Genomic DNA, 24278 nt, shown 5'->3' with positions numbered 1-24278 from the left:
TACTGCAACCATGACAGTAAACAAAGAATGCTGAATCCGAGTCATCAGCGGCTGCTGCCAACCCCCAGCGAGTACATGCCTACAGCCCGGCCTCTCAGCCACTCACAGTGGTGCCCTCTGAGCAGACTCAGAGTAAGAAAGGACAGGATACTGGCCCTAGATAGCCAGGGGATTGCCAAAGGAATGAATTCAATGACCCAAATGTTTGCTTTTCACCATACATAGAAAAGCAGTAAATACTTGAACTTGAGATATCTGGTTTTCTTTAGATAACAAGCAATGTTTTATTGTTCCAATTACCTGGTCTTTGTTGTAAGCTTCTATATATCCTAGCTCCTCCCCTACCTCTTGGGAGCAGTCCCTCAGAGTGATCTGAGAGGCTGTCATCCCGGCTCGAGTCCTCCAGCCAAATAAAACAAAGCCCTTAACATATAGGCTGAACGTTTATTTCAATGACGTTCCAGAATAGACACAACTCATCAATTCTGTAATGGAACACACTGAATCAGGAACCAAAGCGTGTTTTAGTCCGGAAAATCTCCGGGTTCCTATTTCTTCCTGTCATTATACAATCCCTCTAGAACTCATTAATTTGCTGTCTGCTCCTCTGGCAACAAAACTCGTAGAAGACTCAACTCAGCAGAGCGCCCTGCTGGGGAGAACACCCCGCAGAAGCACTGCAGGCTGCCTGCCCTCCTGCACGCTCTGCTGACCTTTGGTGTCCCCCGTGGAGACCAGGCCAACAGAGCTGTTCCTAACAGCTACAAATTCGCACTCGTTAAATAAATCATTTTATTTTATATGATATTTTACGTATATACCCATCTCTGAAAACAGCTTTGCAGAAGCTCAAATCTTCAACATCAATCCCCAAAGGCAAATCCGGTCCCCAAGGGGAAACAAGACTTAAGACGACGCTAAGGCCTCCAAAGTCCTCTCAAGGACCGTCAACCAAACTGCCTGCAGGTCTGCAGCTGCAGGCTGTTACATGTCTGCTTTTAAAGCAACCCCTTCCTGCCCTCGGGTATTACAGTGTCCCTCTACGCCCTCCTGTCTCAGAGTAAAAGCAGCCATTGCAGAACCTTGCAGGGAAGCACTGACAGGAGTCGACAAAGAGGATCAGAGCTAAGCTAATACTTCTGATGACACGACCTTGTCACTGTGTCACTTTACAGATGAAGATATATATAGAGAGAGGTGGGGTGATATTGCTTAAAGTCACACAGCTAATAAGTGGCAAAGTCTATAACTCTGCTCTTCCCTTCGGCGTGACGCCCCAGCTGGGACGCCCACAGGGTTGTCTCATGCCTGCCTGAACAATCCTCTCCTGTCACTCATAACCCACCACAGGGTCTGACCCTAGCCTGCCTTTTCAGCATCTATTCCCTCCAGTCTCTCAGGAACAAGGCCGTTTGGGCCACTGTATGACTTCCGGCTCCCGGAAACATCAGTGCTCATGCTGGTCTTGCCTGTGCATCCGGCCCGCTGCTCAGAGGCTCTTCCTCCCCTGCAGGAGTACATTTCCACTCTCCGCAGGGACACCTCCTCAGGGGAGCCCTCTTCTCGCTCTCAGCACGGCAGGGCCACATCCCGAGCTGCCCCATTAGGACAGTGTGCGCCGAGGTCTGTTAATCAGACCAGCAGCATCAGAGCCAGGGATTATGCCCGGGCTACCCTGCAAAACTACTGCCCACCACACAGTCCCCAGCCAGCAGGTCACCTGGAAGTCACAGCAAGTGCCCCACCCAATCCAGAAGCCTCTTCATTTGCCAGCATCGCTGATGACTGGTTTCCAAACTTTGGTCAGTTTCACACAAAACAGCACCTTCAACTGTGAAGCAGAGGGTTTCGCTTCTGCTCCCCATCCTTACTGGTAATGTCAAGGAAAACAAAGAGGCCTTTTCTCAACACTTTTATAATGACACCCTCCCACCCACAATATTCATATGCTCAAGAGCTTTGGATCCACGTGATTTTCTTTCCCTTATGATAAGCGGCTCAAAACCCTGCGGGATTCCTTCTATTTAGAGGGTATTTGTACTCAGTTTATCGGCTTTAATCTGTTTTTGTCTCTCTTCAATATCCCTAGCAGTTGCCACCTCTTACTCCCTTCAGCAGCCTCCCTCCCAACATCTACTCTAGGAAATCAGCTGTGATGAGGGGCCCTGGGGCAGTCACAGACGATGCAACTAAGGCAAAGAGAGGGTCCATAATTTGCCCGAGAAGATCAGCTTCAACCCCCAACAATGTGTGTCACGTCCCTGTGTTTAACTCTTATGCTAAGCAAGATAACTTTTTGTAGTTTATGGTTATAAACAGATGAGGTATAAAAATACATACAAGGACACACATCTACTCTAAGATGCTCACTAACTCCACTATTTTGTTTCTACTTATTTCTATTAAAAAATATTAAGAACCTCTGCAGTCAGTATAGCAAAATGTTACTGGGCTTTAAATCCAGAATATAGAGGTGTTAAATGTGTCATTACTCATACTTATTTGTATGTTCACAATACAAAATTATTTGAAAGTCCCTCTCACCTCCCCCTACTCACTACTGGCTCTCACCTGAGCTCCCAGACCACACATCTAACAACCTTTCACTTTACCCACAGCTGAACTCATCAGTTTTCCGCAGAACTCCCTCTGCAGCTTTCCCTCCTCAGAGCACAGAAGGGCCATCATTTACCTCATTAATCCACCCAGAAACCTGGGCCTTACTCCATCCTACATTCACAGACAGCCTTCATCCTTTCCTTTTTACCATCTAAACATGCCTTCAATATGTTTGCTTTTAAACACTGACCGTCCCACCGCTCAAGTGGAAGCCACCAACACTGCCCACCTGGACACATGAGTCTCCTACGTGGCCCCACAGCCACTCTCCCCTACTTGAGACAAATGGGACTTTGTCACTCCCGCGCTTTTTGGACTCTTTTCAGACCCACTCTTCTTAGAAGAAACTCCAAGTTCTTCACCAGGTGAAAGTCTTTGCCATGAAATTGTCACCTCAGGGAGGGCAGGACCCGCCCTCTCCCCTCGGCCCCGCCCTCTCCCCTCGGCCCCGCCCTCTGGCAGAGCATCAGCTTGGGAGGACCTGCTGAGCTACACCAGCCTGTATTCTAAACCTGGTCTGAGTTCTTAGCAAACTGCTTCAATTATCCATACAATTCCAAGGTAAATTAGAAAGATTTTAGATGTTGAGCTAGACTATTAATTTTGGGATTTTGCACTAGCAACCTGCAAGGACATGTTCTAAAGATTCTGTCTTCTTAAAACCACACCCAGGTTAAAGGAGTATTTGTGGAATGTCTTCGGAGGAAAAGGGACTGTACTTTTACAGGCTTTATGTTTTATAACATGAACAACCCGGACAGGGTCACAAATGGAACCGCCTCACAAGTGACAGAAGACAGGTGAGAGGCACAAAGCAACAGGTTGCAAAGATGGTAAGAGCAAACATGATTCTCCAACCCCCCCAAAAATTTTTGAAACAACCAAAAATTCTGAATTTTAAAAGTAAAAGAGTATCATATAGAGAAGTGAAATAAATAATGCTCTTCATCAGGGTTTCAAGATCTCACTCCAGAGTTTTTAGCAGGCCATACTGAATCCTAGCACAGAAAAATCAAATGGACTTGTAGTGAGAAAGTTCCAGGAAAACTGCAGTAATTCCTCCACTTGTGTAAGGACATACACTCACCTGCTGAAGGTGAATGTAAACCGCATTCTGGATAAATTCGAAAGCTTCCAGGCTCCGCTTCTGGATGCCAAGGACATGGACAGCTTGGAAGCATGCTTCTAACTCAGTCATCGGCATTTTTACACTGCAGGGGAAACGGAGGCACCCAGTCAAGAGCAGAGATGTTCCTGTCGTGTCTCACAGGCCGTGCCTTGGGGATTCAGTGCCCTGCAGCAGCCCGGCCCCAGGCAAGGACCAGCAGCGTTTTCCACCCAAGCAGGAGGGGCACTGTGCTTGAGAAAGCCCATCTCCGATGGGGGCAAGAGGGGCTGGTGGGGTTCAGTGAACCTATAAATGCCCACAGAAATATGCCTGCATTCATTCAAGTGATGCAAACAACTGTAGCAGGCTATTTAACAAAATTTCAATTGTCAGTGGAAATTTTGCCATTCCTTTCCGCTTGTCCCCTGCACTCTGAGACAGGCTTAGGCTCTCTTACACCTGCAGCTCTGTGCAATAGTTGTGAAGTCATTTTACTTTACAGATACCACGGTTCTGCCCAGGGTGATATCCAGCCCAGAGAGGTGGCCCAGGCCAATTTAAAGCTATGTGGCTTGCGTGCGGGGGCAATTACAGGAGCTGGTTCTGGAGCCAGGCCCCTCCCCACCTCTGCTCCCCTCTCTCCCGAGGCCCCGCTGCCAAGCACTCAGGCTCCGTGATCTTATGTCCTACTCTTCTACTCTACTCCAAACCCTTTTCCTTTTGTTTTTTTCCCTAATTATTCCCAGCTGGAGTGATTTTTCAATCTCAATATCTGAAAAAAATTCCTGCAGCCGAAAAAGAGGTCTCCAGAGGTCAATGCCCATATGCTGGTTCCTGAAGAGAGCCCCTGGCTACGGGGACCCTCACCAACACTCACGGGGCATCAGAGATGTTGCAGGGTCGGCCACCCCCTACAAGAGTTTGCTGTCACCCCAATGCCTGCACAGCATCCCTGCTCACAAAATATAGTTGGTACACTTATCGGTTATTAAGAAGCAAAAATACAAAATTGCTCGTATTTCTTACTAATATTATCTATGAAGCTGGAAACGGAATTGTAATAAAATGTAACAGTTTTTACCCTATGTTAAATCTGTTCCTTTGAGTTTAAACCTGTGCCCTGTTTCCTAGGCTCAGACTTGGTAGCTCTGCACCATTTGAAAAAGAAAGTTGCCTTTAGCCTGAAATCTGCAGGAAAGCCTATTCTCCTGGCCCTGATCTTTAAAAATGTTAGCTCATCTGCACTTCTGTAGAGATGGCAAGTTGCATAATAGAGAATAGCCTTTGTTTTTTTGGAGGTTTTACAGGGGTACCATGATTTGATCCACATGGACAGCTGCAAGAACAGCGGATTCAAAGGACAAACAATTCATAAAGCAAGAAGTATGCAACAACCAACCACAACCCCGCCCCTTTTTAGTATAAAAGGAGACTGAATTCTTACTTGGGGAAGATAGTTTTCCAGGACATCAGTCTGCCGTCTTCTGGGTCTGCCAGCATTGCAAGTGAAGTCACTATTCCTTGCTCCAACACCTCATCTCCCGGTTTATTGGCCTGTCATGTGGCGAGCAGAACGAGTTTGGACTCAGTAACAAAATGACTGCATTGGAGGTAGTATGTCTCCAATGTTTCCTCATTTCCAATATGTAACATGCACATCATTTATGATCTAGTGCAAATAATTCATCAAAGACAACCACAAAAAGAAGCTATACTCACCTAGCTATCAACACTGAAGTCACAACCTGTCAATTTTATATGATGTTGAACAACACAATGGAAAAACCTAACATAGGGAGTTGATTCCACGGAAATAAAATTATTTCTACTCCTTCAATACTTTTTCTTTTCTTTTCTATTTTATTTTGTTTTGCTTATTGAAAGGAAAATAAAAGTCAAGTCATTTTATTTCACATATTTTTGTTATAGCTACATTCTTTAAATACTACAAAGAGATTTAAACTGCAAAAAATTGTTCATATATTAGTATAAAGATATATACACAATCAATGGGGATTAGGAAAGGAATGGACATTTACTAAAAATCCACTGCAATCTTGTCTTTTACAAGCATATCCTGGAATATAAGCTGTATGATCCAGGGGGCTCCACCCCCATTCTCACTGTTGAGTCCCTTAGCAATCAACTACTAAGGCACCAGCATAGAACCATGTGATCAGTATTTTAGGAATAAATTAGGGAATTAGCACATTCAATTCTAAAACAAAAACCCTAAAATAAATACTGAACTTATTTACAGATAAAGAAAATTGGAACCAAAACAGTAGTTATTTCCCCAAGGTCACAAAGCTAATAACTGGTAAAGACAAGATTTGAACTCATCTGCCTGATTCTAAAAACTAAGGTGGAAATCCCATTTGACTGGGGAGGGTCCAGCAGCAGAGCCTATCACCCTATCTTTGTTCAGATCTAGCCTTAGACAGCCTGAGACAGCACCCCATTCCTATGGAACTCGAGGGCAAATGATAACAATAAGGATTTTATATCCAGTAGTTTGTTAGGTCTCATTTATATAAAGTGTCAGCAGGTCAGCAGAAAAACTCTGGAAAATATGAGTGGGTCCAGAGCTTTCTGCTGATTAGTAACTCAGTCTCTCAGGACATAGTGACCTTCCCATGAGAGACCTCATGGACATAAACTAAAGGCAGCTGAGCAATGAAAACTAACAAGAACCTGGAAATCAAGCAAGAAGGTTCCCTGCCATCCCCCACCCAGTTGCCTCTTCACCCGCGTGGACACGATGGCAGGAGACCCAGATTCTTGTCTAAGTTACATCATCATTGATTCTCATCCATAATAATGTATGACTCTATGCCGCCTTATGTCCATTAAAACTCAAATATGATAACACCAATATCTCAGCAGAATATCTATGTCTCCACTTCCTGTCTTCTAATAGGAGAATATTTTTATGGACAAAAAGCAGAAATCCAATTTAAAAAACCATGCACGAAGCCAGGTGAAATTCTGCTTAAGAGACTGCTCTCACGCTGAGTAAATGAAAACTCAGAAAAAGTGGCCCTTCTCCCTCAGCAAATGGGAGGTAGCCTGATGTGTGTGTGTGTGTGTGTGTGCACGTGTGTGTGTGTGTAAATCAAATACAATGAATTCTGGGATGTGTACAGTTTTTTTAAGTCACTGTCATTTCATGGGAATGAGCCACAATTTAAATAATTTGAATCTAGTGTTCTGAGAGAGTCTCAGGCTCTTGGTGGAGGAGGTGAAAGGGGAGAGTGAAGGAGGAAAGAGGTACATGAAGCAAAGAACTAAGAATACTGCCAGGGAAAGGCAAGACGTTAGTTTTGTTCTTCCTTGCACCACATACAAATTAGGGACTCGCTTTCTGCTGATGACTTATCGAGCACTGATTTGCAGGAGAAGAGGGGACAGCTCATTGCTCACTGAGCTTGTGACTGTACGTGGCATCTTATAGACACAAATCATTTACCCTGATCAAACACTCTAGCAGCAGGCTGTAATTCTTCTGTTTTGAGAGACAACAAAGCAGGAGTTCAAACAGGATGCATAACTTGACAAAAGTCAGAGGTCCAGTAAACTAAAGAGGATTAATTCAAACTCAGATCTGAATGCAGAGTCTGATCTTCCCACTCCCAGGACTGGAAAATCCTTAACACAGGCTCCCCAGCTCCTCTGCATTGTTCCTGGCACCAAGCATTTGCCATGGCAATGGTCACCATTTCTCACAGACACAGCGCTCTGTGCAGCAAATGACCTTGATCAGACCTTGATCATCTACCTGCCACGCCCACCAGGCTTCACCATACAGGCAGGAAAGCTGGCTTTCAAGTGCATACAAAGCCATTCCTTGTCTAACCTGGGCTCTTCTGTGGTTTCTCCAGCCTAAAGGCAGCCATGAAACTGCTCACAGTTTGTACATGAGCCACACTACCTCTCTCCATCTGTCTCCCCACCTATACTACTTAGCTATGAACATTTTGAGAATCTTCGACACAAATTTTTAAAAACAAAAAAGAAAGGATTCTGGAACAACTACTTAATACTTACAATTTTAAATGACAAAATACAAAGTGAGTATTTACAAACCGAATCTTCCTTTCTAAATTTCAGTTTTAAGCGTTTAAAAATATAATAGCAAAAAATTTTCACTTACAAAATTGACAAAAACATAAACAATAATCTGGAATAAGTTAAAAAATAATGCCCATGTTCTAAATGGAGAAACTTCAGGGCTGTACTGAGGGGTAAAGTAAGAGGTGAGAATGTAGAGACATCAACAAATTGCATGGAGGAAAGCAGTTTTGTAAAGATGTAAGTTCTCATCAGAATAATTCAAAACTTACTGAAAACTCCCATGGCAACTCCAATCTGATTTTTTTTAACTTGAACAAAATATTTTGGAATTCTTCAGGAATAATAAAATCATAATACTAGACAAGAAAATTTGGGATGGAAGAAAAGAATGGAAAAAATTCAGACTGCCAATTATTAAATAAATTTTTACAATATGTAAGTTATGGTGCTGGAGTAAGAAAGGCAGATTGACAGAAGGGAACCATGAGCTCAAAAAGAGACTCTAGTGTACACAAGTATTTTGTAAAGGTGGGATTTCAAATCAAAGAGAAAAGTATGACTTCAGTAATTGTCCTGAGACAATCAGACAATCACCTAGAAAGAATAAATACTATTCCTCTCATAAGGACCACAAGATAATTTACAGACAGTGATGTAAATATAAAAAAGTACTAATAACAGCAAATACAACACTTTGCTCTTATTAACTCAACTAACCCTTACATTAACAAGTACTATTATCATCTCCATCTTAGAGATTAAAAAAAACCTACAGAGGAGATTTATTCCAGTATAAGAAATTATTTTTAAGAATAATTTCAAAGATAAAACACATAAGGAATACATTTATTATCATAAGAATATTTTGAGACACTACCAAAATAAAAATCCTCCTAAACAAAATGAAAGGAAAGAAATGACAAGAAAAAGCTCTGTGATACATGTTGTTGAAGACAAGAAGTTAATGTTCATAACATACAAAGAGCTGTCACAAACCAACAAGAAGCTCCCCCACTTAAATGTGTGCAAAGGATAAAAGGAATCATTCATTTTAAAAAAGTCAAATGGCTAATGAGTGAAAAATGCTCAATACCTCACTGGTCATCAAATGCAAACTAAAACAATGAAAAAGCACTTTTGCTCATCATATTGGCAAATATTTTTAAAAGATATTCTATCTAGTGTCCATCTGTGGGAGAAGAAACCATGAGCGACATTTTCAGAGGACGACATGTCAATGGATATGTAAACTCTGAAAAACGTACGTACACAATGACTCAACACCACTTCTAGGAATCGTTTCCTTTAGGAAAAAACAAATTAGGTCCAAAAAGATGTACCCATCAGGGCATTTACACAGCACTGTTTACAATGGTGGGAAGAAAAACTGAAGTGAAATCATATCCAGCAATAGAGAATTGGTTACATAAGTAATTGTGCATCTTTTCATTCCCCTATGGAAGGAATTTCTAGAGTTACTTGAATGGAGTCTGTGATGAATGTAAATGTCACATCCAGGGACTAAATTTCCAGAAGCCTTAACTAAGGGAATACTCATAAAAGATCACAGGAATGTCTGTACAAGAAGGATGCCAGTCAAATATCCTTTCTGACAGTGGAAAATGGAGAAAATTTAACTGTCCACCATCAAGACAATGATGCGGTAAATCACGACGAGCTGCGAGCAATGAGGGAGCCAGCGTTTCACCGTGGTCCAGGGCCTTGTCCACAGCATTCTCTCACCAAAGGTGTGCGTGGGAAAGAGACCACACCCGCAAATCAGGAGACCCCTCCACTCTATCTGAAAGGACCGGGTGAGTCTGGAGTGGGAGGACGTCTATGATATACACCTGAGTGATTAAAGCGAGCTGCAGAAAAACATATAGTATGGTCTCATTTTTAAATAAAGCATATATACACACACGTATACATGGAATTCTCATATGTGTGTATATATGTATGTCATAGGCATAAAGGTCATGAAATATATATATCAAATTTTCAACAGTTTTTACTCTTCGGAAATAAGGGGAAGGGAGGTAGGGCCTTCCTGTACCACCACAGTTCTCTTTTCAGTATTTCAGTTAAGTATACTTGGAATTTAAAAGTTTATTTAAGTCCGAAGTAAAATTGACAATGCCTCCACAAGACAGAATGCTATACTGGTCATCAAAAATCATGCCAGAGGAGATAGAATATTGTAGAAAAACATATAAAAAGCCAAATGGAAAATGGAGGTGTCCACACAGTAAACAGTCACAGAGTGCTCTCTGGTTTTTTATGACAGAGGTGATCCACACTGATGAAAATATACGTTAACGTCTTAATTATTATCTTTGAATAGCGGGACAAGGATAGCCTCTTTTGCCCCCCTTTTCAGAGTTATTATTTTAAATGCACATTCTTTTTCATCTGAAAAAAGCATTTTTGGGTGTGTAGTACTATGCATTGGAGAATAATACAAGAATACTTAGAGAAACAAGTAACTAGGAGACAAAGCAGCAGCATCACACAATGTAGGACGGGCGATCCTGATTAACACCGCGCAGTTACATAAGGACCCACAAAGTGAGAGCACCTGCTGTAACAGGGCGTGGCCCCCTTCTATTTGTCAGCAGTGTCTTCAGGGCTGAGGCAGTTCTGAGCACGGCCAGTGTCAGTGCTGGTGTCTTGATTGATGCTACTGGGGGTGAGGGCACCTGCAAGCCGAGAGGAAGAACAGAAATCATCCTCTGCCTTTTCTGTCTTGTTTCTTTGTTACTTTAAAAGAGAGCCATATATAAGATAAACCGTGTATCTCCCCAAATGAAATTTCAGTAATGAAACCGTTTTTAAAGACTTCACAGCTTATATTCTGCCTATAACTGTCTTTTCAACAAAGATCATATTTATTAAATGTTAATTAACTCAGTTAATTAACTCCCTGTTGAAACATTCTAGTAAAGAACATGAAATGCAGTATGTAAAAGAACCACACCTGCAGTGACTAGCTCAGCTGTCTTGACGGCAGTGCAGTCAGCCCCCACCATCCCGTGGCCCTGAGCTCCTGATGCTGGTAAGAGATTACGCTGCCGCCTCAGATGGAGAGAAACGGTGAAAGCATTTCTTGAACTCTACAGCACTGACAAAACATAACTGACAAATCCCAGGCCGCTTTGAGGCTCTCATTTTCTGTTTCTGGCCAACCCCCATCAATGAGCAGAACCACCCAATCCCCGAGCCATGGGACTCACGTGGGAAGCAGTTTTGGAGAAATTTCCAGGTATAGAATGTAACCAACTATACATAGAACTCTGAAAAAGAAAAGATGCCATACTCTGATTTTGGAAGACACTCAAAATATTCTCCTAAGCCTTAGTAGCTGGAAAGGCTGGGCTTCTCCTAAGTCACTTATTTATTTCACAGCCAGTAAGCATCTCCCTCAAATCCTGCTTCCCTGTGTCTGCTGGGAGCTTGAAGCACACTGCTGCTGTCGATCTTATAAGTCACATGGCAGAGACATGTGTCTCACGCCTGCAATCCTCACACAGGCTCGCCTCCTAGCCTCACTGTCTGAACTGGGCCCCATTTTCTCACCTGTTTATTTGGTATCTGTTCTTCTGTAAGCTACCTGAAATGCGTTTTGGAACATGTCAGAAGAAGCAGTGGGTTGAGAAATGGACAGATTGAGAGGTGAGAGATGGGCAGACAGAGAGAGAGACTCCAAGAAAAGGGGAAGAAATAAAATTTCCTATGCAAAACCCTCTTCTAATCAGGGAAGGAAACCACCACGGAAAAGTGTGAAGAGGCAGGTAGCTTAGGACTGTTTCCTGGATTCCATGAAAAGTAATACCAAGAGATGAGAGGGTAGAACTTTAAATAGTAAAAGAAAAAAAGCACGCATGCTTGAAAAATATATCTACAATATGTACTTTCTAAAGAATAGACTGAAATCAGCAGGGCCCAATAACACTACACTTGGGTATTTACAGAAGTGAGAATCCCATCTCCAAACCACAAGGCATCCCTTCAGAGCACTGACAGTCTACATGGGGCGGTCATAAAGCCATCACCGCAAAAGCTATGCTACCCTGCACTTACAAGGAATGAGCAGCTGTGCTCAGGCTGCCCATGCACATCATTTACACCCCACAGCACCTCTACGGGGGGGACGCCTAGCGAGCCCCGTCTCTGCAGGACAGAAAACCAGTTCTGGAGAGGCTAAGCCGACTTACCAGTTCTCCATCTCACAGGACTGGTCTCTCCAGAGCAGGACACGAACTCGGACCCACGATTGTAACCATGGTACTACAGTGCTTTGTGTGCTGTTTGTGTGTATAATACATTTGTTTCTATCATGAAAGGTTATTTAATAAATGATCGGTTGTCTTGTCTATCTCATTAGCTCACAATCAATCTTTATACTGTTGAATTGTACTCTTTTCCCCTGAAGAAAGGAACGGAAACAGCGGGGGTCAGAAAGAGGTGGGGCTCCATTCTTTATCTGGGATCTCATCTCATCGAAGTCTCCAAACAGGGAAAAGGAGCAAATGTTCTCTTTATCTTTTAAAGAGAGGGCTCCAGTGATGGTGACTTATTCAATTACAAAATCAAGGCTGGGGAAAGGGCACATGCAGCAACTAGAGCAGTATCAGCTGTAGGAAGGTCAAAAGTGCTCACGGGAGGGCTCAGGGGGCAGCCTCATTTAATTTCAATCAATAAAACAATAACAAACTCTAAAAATACTGGCCTACAATGGATTAGCTCTTTCTTGACATCTAGCAAGTTTCCACAGCCCACATGTAACATTATCGGGAACCAGTGAAAGGAAGAGTCCACAGACAAGGAAAATCAATGCCACAGGCAGGCTGAAACCCAGGCTGGAGTTTAGGAAGAGAAAGGGCATAGTTAAGAACTGGGGAAAGGCTGGGGAAAAAAATCATCACAAGGACTCTCAAGCATCATCCAACAATCATATAATCATTCATTCAAGAGAGAGTTACTGAGGTCGTATTCTGTGCAAGATTGTACAGCGGGTGAAGCAAGAGCGCAGCGTCCATGGTGGCAGCAAGTTGCGGGGCTCAAATACACTTCTGATCCCAGTACCTTGCACACTTGTCCTCAATATAAAGGCAAAGATAATTAAAGTAAAATAATACTCTGTAAACTGAAAGCATTGTTGAAAAAAAAAGTTAAAGAAGACCTAAATACCAGGACAGACACTCCACACACATTCCCCTATCAAAAGAAAGTGCTCTTGGAATGGCAGTGCTCCACAGAGCGATCCGTATATTCAACGTGGTCTCGATCACAATCCCAGCGGGCTCCTCTGCAGAAACTGACTATCTGCTGCTACAATTCATATGGGAATTCGAAGATCTCAGTAACCAATACGTACTTGAAAAAGAAAAATTTGAGAGGACTTATAATTCTCAATTTCAAACCTTACAACTGTATCTCCAGGTGAGATTAGAGGCCATTGTGAAGTTATTACTGTGTTAATCCTTATTTACTAAATTCTCTACAATGAATATTACTGTTACAATAAGAAAAATAAAAAGTAAGTTATCCTTTAAAACATGCACACCGATTCATTCATTGGGAAAAAATTATTCTATCAATTAAGAGATAAATATCTATTGAAAAAGGACAACTTAAAAACAAGAGTGCATTTGCATTTTTCATAAATTGAAAACTGAAAAGCACAAAGACGTCAAGTTTCTAGGGAGACCAATGCAACATATTAATAGTTATTTTCAGAAATTCTAATTTAACAATAAAAACTCTGGAAAGGGAAAATCGTGACTGAGAGCCAACTGCAAACACATGGAGAGCAAAGGCCTAGAAATCACAGTTCCTTTAACTCTGCTCCTAACACAATAGGAGAGGAAATTCCTCACTGAGGGGACAGTGGAATCCCATGCATAAGACAGGATACACAGTACAAACTGCACTAGAATTGGGGGTGATTTCCATAGAAGAATTCTAAAGTTACAAAATTGCTGAAAAACTATTAAAACACTGACAGAAAGATTAAAACACACAGTCATATATATTATATAGAAACATATGTAGTCTGCTCCCATGTTGCATTTAAATACAAATATATTTGTTCATTTATGGGCACTTATGACTTTATCCCTGGTAGAATATTTCAACTAAAACAAATAATCAATATAACACTCCTTTTGTCAAATCTACTTGATAAGTTACTCTGCTATGTAAACATAATGTGTCTAAGATAGATCTAAAATTAGTGAAAAAGACCTTTGTATGGCTTCTTGAACTATTCTCAAAATTCAAAGCTTAATTTTAAAACAGATCTGAACAGTAATTCTATATTACCTTTCCCGTCGTGAAATGAACAACACAGTCTGTTGTCAAAATTCTGTCCTTACAATGATTCACGAGCACCGTATCCTCACAAAACTGCTGGACAGCAAGGCACTATCCAGACACTGTGACCCAACAAATGAAACACAATGAAGACAGTGACCCTATTCTGGAGGGTTTATAGTCTGTGTCAACACCAGGGTTTTATCTGATTGGTTTGATTTGTTGGCAAAATAAAATCAATCAAGTACTTTCTTCTTTGAGCATTCTATAAGTCATGACTCTGCTGTTAGTGTCATGAGCAGGAAAGACTTAAGCATGACTTGATTAGATCAACTAGCAACAATCATCACTGGAGAGTGAGTAATAAAGAAGTTAACTGATAGCAATGCTTCTCCCTACATGAGACCTAAAATAAATCGACACTGATATCCGAAAAGAAAATGAGAATTTGAGGTCCCCAATAAGAAAAAAATCTAACAAGAAATCAAAAAAGTAAAGATTTTTTCATTAACGTTTCCTGGAAAGATTGGAGCATGGTGGTGTTGAGCTCAGATGCTAGGGAAAAACATGAGGGTCTGAATTCCCACAGCACTGGGTAGCTTTGACACTAATATGTCAGTCAAATTCTCTGCATCTCAGTCTCCGATGCATAGACTGGGGACAACAACCGCACCCATCTCCTAGAACGGTCCTAAGAATTAAGTTATTTTATATATACAAGTTTTAATAAAATACATCAGATATTAAATATTACCCCAAAAGCACAAGGAAAAATGAAAACAGAGATAAATTGGAGTTCATTAAACTTTAAAACTTTGCTTCAAAAGACACCATCCAGAAAGTGAAAAAACAACACTCAGGAGAAAATTTTTTCAAATCATTTATCTGATAAGGAATTTGTGTATCAAAAAAAAATTCCACAGCTCAACAATAAAAAGGCAACTCAATTAAAAAATGAAAAAAGAATCTGAAAAGATATTTTTCAAGGAAAATATACAAATGGCCAATAAGCACAATGAAACGGTGTTCAATAACATTAGCTCTAAAGGAAATCAAGTCAAAACAACTAGGAGAAACCGCTTCACATTCACTACAATAGGTTAAAATCAAAAAAAGATTAACAAGCACTAATGAGGACACAGAGGAAGCAGAGCCCGCAGCCATTGCTGGTGAGGATGTAATACAGTGTGACCACTTTGGAAAACATCCTGGCACGTCCTCAGAGAGTTGAACATTTGGCTTCTGAATGATCCAGCAATTCTGCTTCCTGGGCACACAAGTAAGAGAACTGAAAACAAATGTTAACATAAAAACTCCTACAGGAATATTCACCATTACTTTTCGCCATTAATTTTCAGAGCCAAAAAACAGAAACAACCCAAATGACTATCACGTGATGAATGGGTAAATAAAGGGGCCCAGCCATACAGTGAAATATTATTCAGCAATAGCAAAGCATAGAGTACTGACTCAGGCCACAACATGGACAAACATTGAAAACGTTACTCAGTGTGAAAGAAGTCAGTCAAAATAGACGGTTCCACTTACATGAAGTGACTCGATTTGCATGAAATGTTCAGCACAGGCAAATCCACAGAGACAGAAGAGTGGCTCCCTGGGGCTTGGGGAGGATGGGGAAGTTGATAATGTCTGCTTATGCGTACTGGGTTTCCTGTTGGGGGGAAGAAAATATTCTAAGATTGACTGGGATGCACATTTCTGGGCATAGAGTAAAATCCGCTGTACATTTTAATGGGTGATTTGTATTAAAACTGTTAAGAACAAAAGCACCTCGGATTAGTACCTTCCATAGTAAATGCAAATTGCTAACATTTATTACAGGAAGAAGAAACTGCCTTCAGCATGAAAGCAGGAGATCAGCAAATATTAGTTAACCGAAATTGGACAAGAGCATTTCACTTGAAACTGTTGCTGAGTGTACAAGAAATATTCAGACATGACAAGGAAAATCAGTTTGACATCATGAAGAAGCATTCTGCTTCAAATGCAAATCAAGGATTCGGCAAGCCCAGCTGCTACAAATGACCAGAGAAGAAACCTGGTTCTTAAAACAAGCACCAGAGCCAACAAGGAAATGGTGGTGAGGAAAGCAGGCGGCCTAAAATCTGGAACAGTGTGCTACAAATAATTTCTCCACTGAAAATTCAAAAATAAAATGAAAGTGATGTAATGCTGTGTTGAACTCACGTGAATGGGCTTCCTGCAGTGCTTGACAGTTCTGTAACCCCGAATGACTCAGGAGAATCAGCATGGCTCCTGGGAGTCCCCAAGTAACTGCCCATCAGCACGCTGACCACCATCACATCTGCCAGGGTTGAATTGCAGAGAAGAGAGCAACCTCTGAAAGGCACAGGGAATGTTGACAAGGGAATAAAAGGCTGCGGTCAATCCTGGGACAGAGGCCCTGTGAGCAGAGGCCAGAAGGCTGCAGGTGAACTGGAGTGGCCCTGGGGCAGGAAGGGACCACAGGGGAGCATATCTCAATTATCTCCTCTCTCTCCCTCGGGTAGGAGGGATAAAGCCTGCATCCTTCTCACCTGGAACTGTGGGTTCTGGCTGGCGGAAGTCTTACCGACACGGAATGAATTTCTCAAGACTGTGGAAAAAGGAAAGAAAGCGAGAGGGATTAGGGAGCCAAATCCACGAGTCTCTCAAATGCTCCCATATTTATTGTGTATAATCAAAGTAAAAAGTCAATAACAGTTGTGAGATAGTAGGCAGGAACTTGGGGAAAGAAGGGATGAGACAGAGATTGTAGACTCCACCATGAGTACTAAGGCTTAGTTTACCTTTAGGGAAGTCATGGGCTGAGGGGAACAAGATACATTTTTTAGACATGTTCATTACAAAGCAGACCACCAGACCAGCCTGGTCCCTGTTTTGGGGATAATAGACTATCTAACACCACGCAGGCCTGGCGTTTATAGCTGAGGGCCTGGGTCATTGCTGTGCAATAAGCAGTGTGCTATCTATAACCTCAAATATGCAAGCAAGGCATTGTCTCTGCTTTTTATGGCAAGGAGACAGGAGTGAGGATGCACAGGTGTTTGCTTTAAAGCAGTTAATAAGCACATTTTTTTTCTTAAAGTTGACAGGCGGCTGCGATGTGTTACAAATTGTTAACTCAATCATGGGCTCCCACATGGAACCATTATGGAGGACATCCTAGGATGACAAATCCTGGCTCTGGATCTTTTCCTGCCAGCTTCGGCCACTCCAGCAGGGTCTAGACACATCCCTGAATAACGATCCCACAGAACCACCTAAACTCTTAACTCCTGGTGCTTGAAACTTAATTTTAGCTCTACACAACTTAATGTAGAAAAGTTTCAGAAATAAAAGATATTATATTCTTTTTATATCTCATCATAAGACTGATTTTTCTGATTGCTCTAAGCTGCTTCTACATGGTAAAGCACCTAATTCTGCAGGTGAATTCAGTACTTTCCTTTGGGCATAACTAGACAGTCTGGGCTGTCTGACTTCTATTAGTCAAATACCAATACACTTAATTGATTTCTTTGTTCATCAATTTCAGCCTGGAGGTGAGGGTCTATCACTATTTTCCTCAGCCCACCCTCTACTCTTTTCTCATCAGCATCTCAGGCCTCCTGAAAACAAAACAAAGCATTTGTTTCCCTTCATCTACACTTTCCACAAAGGCAACAGGAATCATCATGCCTAGAGAATGAATTCAACACAAATGTTAAAACAAAAATCTATAAACCTGAAGCAACTCCATCTCCGACTCATGATACACAATGACATGAGAGTAAGTGTGTCAGGTACAAAGCATGCGTGAGCCTGACCACCTCATTTCTATTCTTCAAAGGAAGGAAGGTTTTCGTATTTTTTATTATCATTCTTTGTCATTGTTTCTGATTAAGCCAAAAAATTTTTTATGAAATAATTAAGCACTGCAATAACAGATTTTCGCTGTATCAATTACAGAAGGAATTCAGAGGGGATAGGAAAACCCACCTCTGTAAAAAATGCAAAATTCCTTCCCCTGTTAAGAACACGAATACAAAATGCAACAGAGAATTCAAATTCTTGTGGAGAGGACAAAAGCCACAGAATCAAAGCAAAGTCATTATTATGACTCAATCCAAAATTCACTGGACAAACATGCTCAATGCATTCAAATAATTTTTAAGGCACACTGCAAACCATTCACTTAATTATCTACAGGCTAGAGGAAGAATTTCCCTCTATAACAGACAACATAAATCAATAGGTTGCCCCACCAAACAAGGAACAAACATCAGGTTTTTTGCAGTTCTGATAAATCAGCAAGTTTTAAAGATCAAAATCCAGAAATTTTAAACATTCATTCACACCAGAATGAATCAAGCACTTAAAAAAAATAAATAACCCAAAGAAACTAAACACATTGATCACGTACCTGGATCAATGAGAAATTCTTGTACAGCTGGAAAAAAAGAACAGTCTATAGACTTATACTTGAAAAATAAAACTACTTTTAAAGATAACTGCTAAAACACATTTCATCATTCATGTTGCCTTGAAAAATCTGAGGCACTTGTCTCTGATCAGAAAAGCAATTCTGAGTATTAGTATGTTACAATTCAGTGCCAGTTTGCTTTAGAAGAAAAAAGAAAAGCTACTGTTTCTCATCTTGCACAAAGTTTAAAGAACCTCCCTGCCTCTATCTCCTCCCATTTTCTAAGCTCATGCTCCCCAACCCTTCTGAAACAATTATGAGAACCTCTTATTCCCACCAATATGCCAAATCACAAAAGAGTATCAATTTATTTGTGTAAATATATACCTACACCTTGAACTGGAGGAGAAAGATTTCAGAAGGCTATATGGAACTTATTGCTACATTCCTGAAATCACACACATACACGTTCACAGAGACACAGACATATACAAACTGAATTACTGGGCACTTCACAAGCTAAGGACTTACAACTTCTAGAAGATAACTTTGTAGTTAGTTTAAAATACAAAACGGTCAGCTTTTGAAAGCCTTGAACATTGCAAAATCATCCAAATATCAATGAGATCCAATTAGCCTTCTCTGTAGAATGTAATTCCCCATGATGGCAAAGCAGACCCTAAGAAGTAGTGGATCCAAGACTCGTGTTTTTCACTAGCTATGATCGTTTTAAAACATGTAAACAGATTTAGAAAGGTATGTCCCTATGACATTTATTCTTATTGAGATGGCATATGTATTCAATTGTCTATGCAGAAAATAGGACCCATGATGGTGTTTAAGAAATATTTTGTGTATTGAAATATTTATTTTTAAGTGCAGACAAGGAGGGTGGGTATTACTCCATTGTAGAGCACCTGTTGTGCACGCACATGTTCCTGGCTTCAATCCCCAGTACCTTCATGAAAATAAATAAATACAAGTGCTTACTTAAAAATAAGAATAAATTTATATAAAAAAATAAATGCAGACTAAAAAGCACTGCAATCTAGGAGCCACAATTATAATAAAAAACAAGTGTTTCTATCAAATATTGACTATACGCCAATCACAGAGACAACCACAAATCACACCTGACAACCATCACGTGTTATTCTCAGCAATCCTACTAAGTAGACACGGATGAGAAACCCGGCTCTGCGGATGAGGAGACGGAGCTCGGAGGAGCCGGGGACACTGACCGTCCTGCTCCCCGTGACACCGCATCAGCCCAGGGCAAGCGCTGACAGAGCTGCACTGAGGGGACACCCAGCTGCATAGAACCATGGGGGACTGGGGAGTCCTAGAAAATACTCAAAAGTGTTCAATGAAAAACCATCTCAAATATATTACTCTGTGCCCCATCCTCTAAACACAGAACATGTCTGGGACCTTTTTGATGCCTCCGTGTCCTTTCTGCCATCATCAGTTACGTGCCCTCTCAGCACGACCAGTCATGAACTGGACCCCATACGAAGTGCACTCAGATGGAAGAGCTTTAAAAGCTGTTTTATGAAGTTTGTAAGACTCTGTCTATTCCTCACACAGGCGGTCATCCAGCACTACTCACCGGTGCGGATGTACCACCTGAAATCACACCTTTCTGCTTTTTAAAATCCCTTCATGTAATACAGACTTTTAAACAGCAAAGAAGCAGCTCAACCACAGACAGTGGACAGCTTTTCACCAAATGGACTCGAACAGCACATCTGACAACCTGGAAGCCCTTGTCTTCTATTAAACCCACTTCCAGGTACTTCATCATTTTCGGATTGGTGGATTCGGCCTCTGAATGGCCTACTCAGAGAGATCCCATCCTCACATCCGGGGGTGGGAGAGGACCCTGCTGCTGGGAGAAATCAGTGAGGAAGGTGGACATCCTCCAGCCATTTCTGCACGGGTAGAAATGCCACATGCTCAGAAGTTATACCGTCAGCACCCCTGGGCTCCCATGGACTGGTTTCACATTAAGCAAACTTATGACACACTGATGCAAGAAAACCAGAAATTTAATTTATTAATGTAACAGGAGATGTGAAACTACAAACCAGATTGAAATATCAGAGTTCAACCATGAGTACAGATTCTCCTCCACGGCCCAATCTCGGGCAGGCAGTCACATGGCAAGCGTGGACAGAAGCAGAGCAGGAAGGGTTTCTAGATTAACTCAATGGACTAAATTTCTGTTATAAGAACAGATCTACTGCCTGGAAAACAATTAATGCCAATCACGGGGCACACTCCATGGACAGTGGCTGAGACACGACTGTGAGCACCTGTATAACTCCACTTTCCCTGTCCTTTCTGGTCTAACTGATGCAGAGGTACAGAGATCCAGGGATGCAGATACCTGTAAACACCCAAAGCCCATCCCTGGGAGCCTGGAAACCAGATAGCCAGGATTTAAATCCCAGCTCTGCCACTTACTAGCTCTGTTACCTTGGCCAAATTACTTACCCTCTGTGTGCCTCAATTTCCACACTGTAAACCTGGGATAACAATCAAATCTTTCTTACTCACTTGTTGTGAAAATTGGAGGATTCATTTCTGTAAAACTCTCAGAAAAGAATGTAGCACATTTTTGGTGCCCAACAAATTTCAATTTAATAAGAAAGTGATTTACAAGTCTCCCATCTAATCATCTTCTGTGTTTCATGACTATTCTGAGTCCCAAAGGAAATCCTTATTTCCCCTCTTATAAACTCTTGAGGAGCACCCTTCTGTTTCAAGCCACCACCTGTTTAAACTGAGGGGGGATTCCCTCCTCCCCACTCCTCTGGTCCATGGGAGACTGCTTCTCCCTTCACACTCCTGACCACTGGCCCACGGCTAGCCCTCCTCACACTAACAGATTGAGGTGTGAGTCCGGGGAGACAAGCAGGGCATATGAAAGCTTTCCTTCCCCTCCAGTGTTGGCCACCCTTAGGAAGCAGCCGGGATGCTCAGTTCCATGGCAAGACAGTCCTGTGCATTATGGGTCAGAATCTCTCAAGGGAATGCTCGCTGTGGACCAGAGTTACCTGGGACTGCGTAAGTCTCTAATTCTGGGACATAGTGTCATGACACTCACTCTCCCACAGCCCTGAATTTCATGGAGAACGTGGCTTCATCAGTAATAAAGGAGACATTTATCGCCTGCCTGTTCTTCTTTGTCATCTCTCAGTTGGCTGCTGGACACAACATGTGTATAAGTATTGGGTCCCCTTAAGCCCCAACATATATGAAGTAACAAAAATTCTGTGGCTTAACATTGGTTCAGGGCGACTGTGTAACTGTCCTGACTCTGCTGATGCTAAATTATGTGTATAGGAACTATGGAACCTCCTCAAATATCTTTCATCATAAAACCAGCTTTTCTTATTTTCCTGTTTCTCAGTAATTGCCAAAGACTATCAAATGATGGCTTCACACCAAATAGCAGTTAAGATTATGAGCCCTCTTGTCATACACACTGTGCTAAACACTTTACATAATTTCTAATTCTCACAATTCTACAAAGCAGAAATGAGTGTCCCCATCTCACAGACGAGGGAAAAACTCAGAACGAACTGACTCAGGATCACGTAGCTCAGTGGCAGCGCGTGCACACAAACCCAAGTCAAAACACCACACCCCTTTGTATATGTACCAAATCTCCTACCACCCATTGACACACAGCGGTGGGGATAATACTTAGGGAACTCAGTACACTTTTCAGCTTTAAGGTGCTCCAGAGGCCGCTTCTAGCTCTTTTATAAAATCCCGGCTCACTGGTTTCTAACACTGCAAGAAAAGTCCGATGTTGCAACTGTTTGCACAGGAAGTCTGAAATGTTCACAGCGAGATGATAGAATAAAACTAAGACATAAGCAGAATAATAGTTCCAGGTAGTCAGACATAATGGACATTGTGCTACCCTGAAGCATTAAGCAAAGGAATCAAAAAAAAAAAAAAAACGTTTAAGACTTCCTTTACAAACAGGAAAGTTAAGACTGTAAGAAGGTGCAACAGCGCCACCTATGGCTTAAAAGGCCTTCCTGGTTGCCTGGAAAGGTGCAACACAAAAATTGCCTGTGGATCAGAAACAAGAATCAGATAACTAAAAGCTTATGTAGTACATACTGCTCTCCTAGTCTTCATGTCTTGCACTGTAGCAAAAACCAACAGACCTGTACTAGGCCTATATTCATAAAAGTCATGTCTGTATTTTTCCAACAGGAGGTAATCTAAGTATCTTGCAAAATACTTCTCAAAGAGCCAGGAAATCATAGAAGTGTATTGAAATACAAAAACATTTATTTACATATTAAAACAGCATGAGCTTTTTTCTATTAAAAAAGCTGACATGTCAAATCAATGTTTTGATATTTTAAAACCTATTAAGAGTGCAGAAAAATAAATCAAAATTTTCTTTAATCACAAAAGAGAGAAGCTTATTCCCTGAAAATGATCAATGTGGATTTTTCTAAACTTAATGCTTCTGGTCAGAGTCCTACGAATTTAAATGTCTGAGTGTATAGTTACACGGCAGCATGAACACTGAGTTGTAACAATACACATTCTGTGTAAATAATCTTCAAGGTCGTCTGCTTAAGTCAATTTAACTAGTCCCTGTCTCAATAGAATGATACAGATTTCATTAAAACTTCATACTGCACGCACACACACACACAAAACCCTGAATCCTTGTTACTTTAAGCCATATTCATATATATCCATATTGAATATGCATCAGAAACAAGCCACCCTCTTTAGTATTCACAGTTGATCCTTCTAAACTATCTGTCATTGTGACAGCACATTTTTACTAAGCAGCTCTTGGATGCTTTGTATACAAGGCGTCTACCTCTCACAGTCAGACATGGTAAACGGCATCACTCAAATTTCACAAATGAGGAAATATACTTAAGCCATGGAAACAACGTACATATTTATCATCAGGAAAGAAAAGAGTAAAGATTTTACTTTCAATATGCACTGACAAACTTTTCCTCCATACTAAGACTACATACATAAAACAAATTCAGTCATTGTAAATTATTCTGTCAATAAGCACCACTAGAGAAAAACAAGCAACATCATTAGCAATGATTGGACTTTCAAAGCCCACTCCTATTTTGCACTATAATCATTTTTAATGTTTTGTTTTTAGTGCTTACATAGCACTAATATAAAGAAAACATAAACTATTTAAGTCATTACCTGAGAATGCAACATTTGTGAAAATGTACAATTTTAATTTATGCCGCTCTGTCTCACATTCTCACTGGTGTCTCTCCTTTGAAGGCCTCATCAGGCTGAGATCGCCAAAATCGGTCATTTATGGACTCACAGGAGTTCGGGAAACCACTCAACGGGAGGCTGATCAGAGGAGAAATTGAGAATGCATCCTGTGCAGCCTGGGTTCCAGCACCGAGCTAGGCACCGCCAGCTGCGTTTGATTTGGGACAAGCTGCCCACCTCTCAATCCCTCAGCTGCAAAAAGGAGACATTGATACCTACCGTCAAACACCTGCTTTGAAGTAAAACATGAGAAAAACAGTTTAGCCTTTGGTAGGTGTCCACTCACAGCAAGCTTGGTCATTATGATGATGAGGATTACTTTTAATAAGTTAAGCTAGACCAAAAATTAGAAATCACCATAAAGGAGAAACATTTTAACTCAATAAGCATTTCCTTTTGAATGGATTGATAAAAGTTCTAATGATTTTTTTAATA

The 24278-nt window shown here is 41.3% G+C and overlaps 1 protein-coding gene across 1 annotated transcript in view; it reads right to left on the bottom strand.

Moving 5' to 3' along the window:
- The window catches only part of LOC140694982 (uncharacterized), a 151108-nt gene that overhangs the window by 110818 nt on the left and 16012 nt on the right, over positions 1 to 24278 (bottom strand). The window contains exons 3-10 of the mRNA XM_072957975.1: positions 16675 to 16733; positions 16325 to 16477; positions 15665 to 15788; positions 11035 to 11094; positions 10779 to 10876; positions 10380 to 10500; positions 5172 to 5281; positions 3707 to 3830 (exon numbers count right to left, since the gene is read on the bottom strand). Of these exons, the coding sequence (XP_072814076.1) occupies positions 3707 to 3830; positions 5172 to 5227 (180 nt within the window). The 5' untranslated portion in view covers positions 5228 to 5281; positions 10380 to 10500; positions 10779 to 10876; ... (2 more) ...; positions 16325 to 16477; positions 16675 to 16733. The remainder of the gene's footprint in view (positions 1 to 3706; positions 3831 to 5171; positions 5282 to 10379; positions 10501 to 10778; positions 10877 to 11034; positions 11095 to 15664; positions 15789 to 16324; positions 16478 to 16674; positions 16734 to 24278) is intronic.

The sequence above is a fragment of the Vicugna pacos genome, unplaced genomic scaffold (assembly GCF_048564905.1).
Source record: "Vicugna pacos unplaced genomic scaffold, VicPac4 scaffold_116, whole genome shotgun sequence".
NCBI classification, from domain to species: Eukaryota; Metazoa; Chordata; class Mammalia; order Artiodactyla; family Camelidae; genus Vicugna; species Vicugna pacos.
The sequence above is the reverse complement of the archived record's forward strand: the minus strand, read 5'-3'. Positions and strand labels throughout refer to the sequence as shown.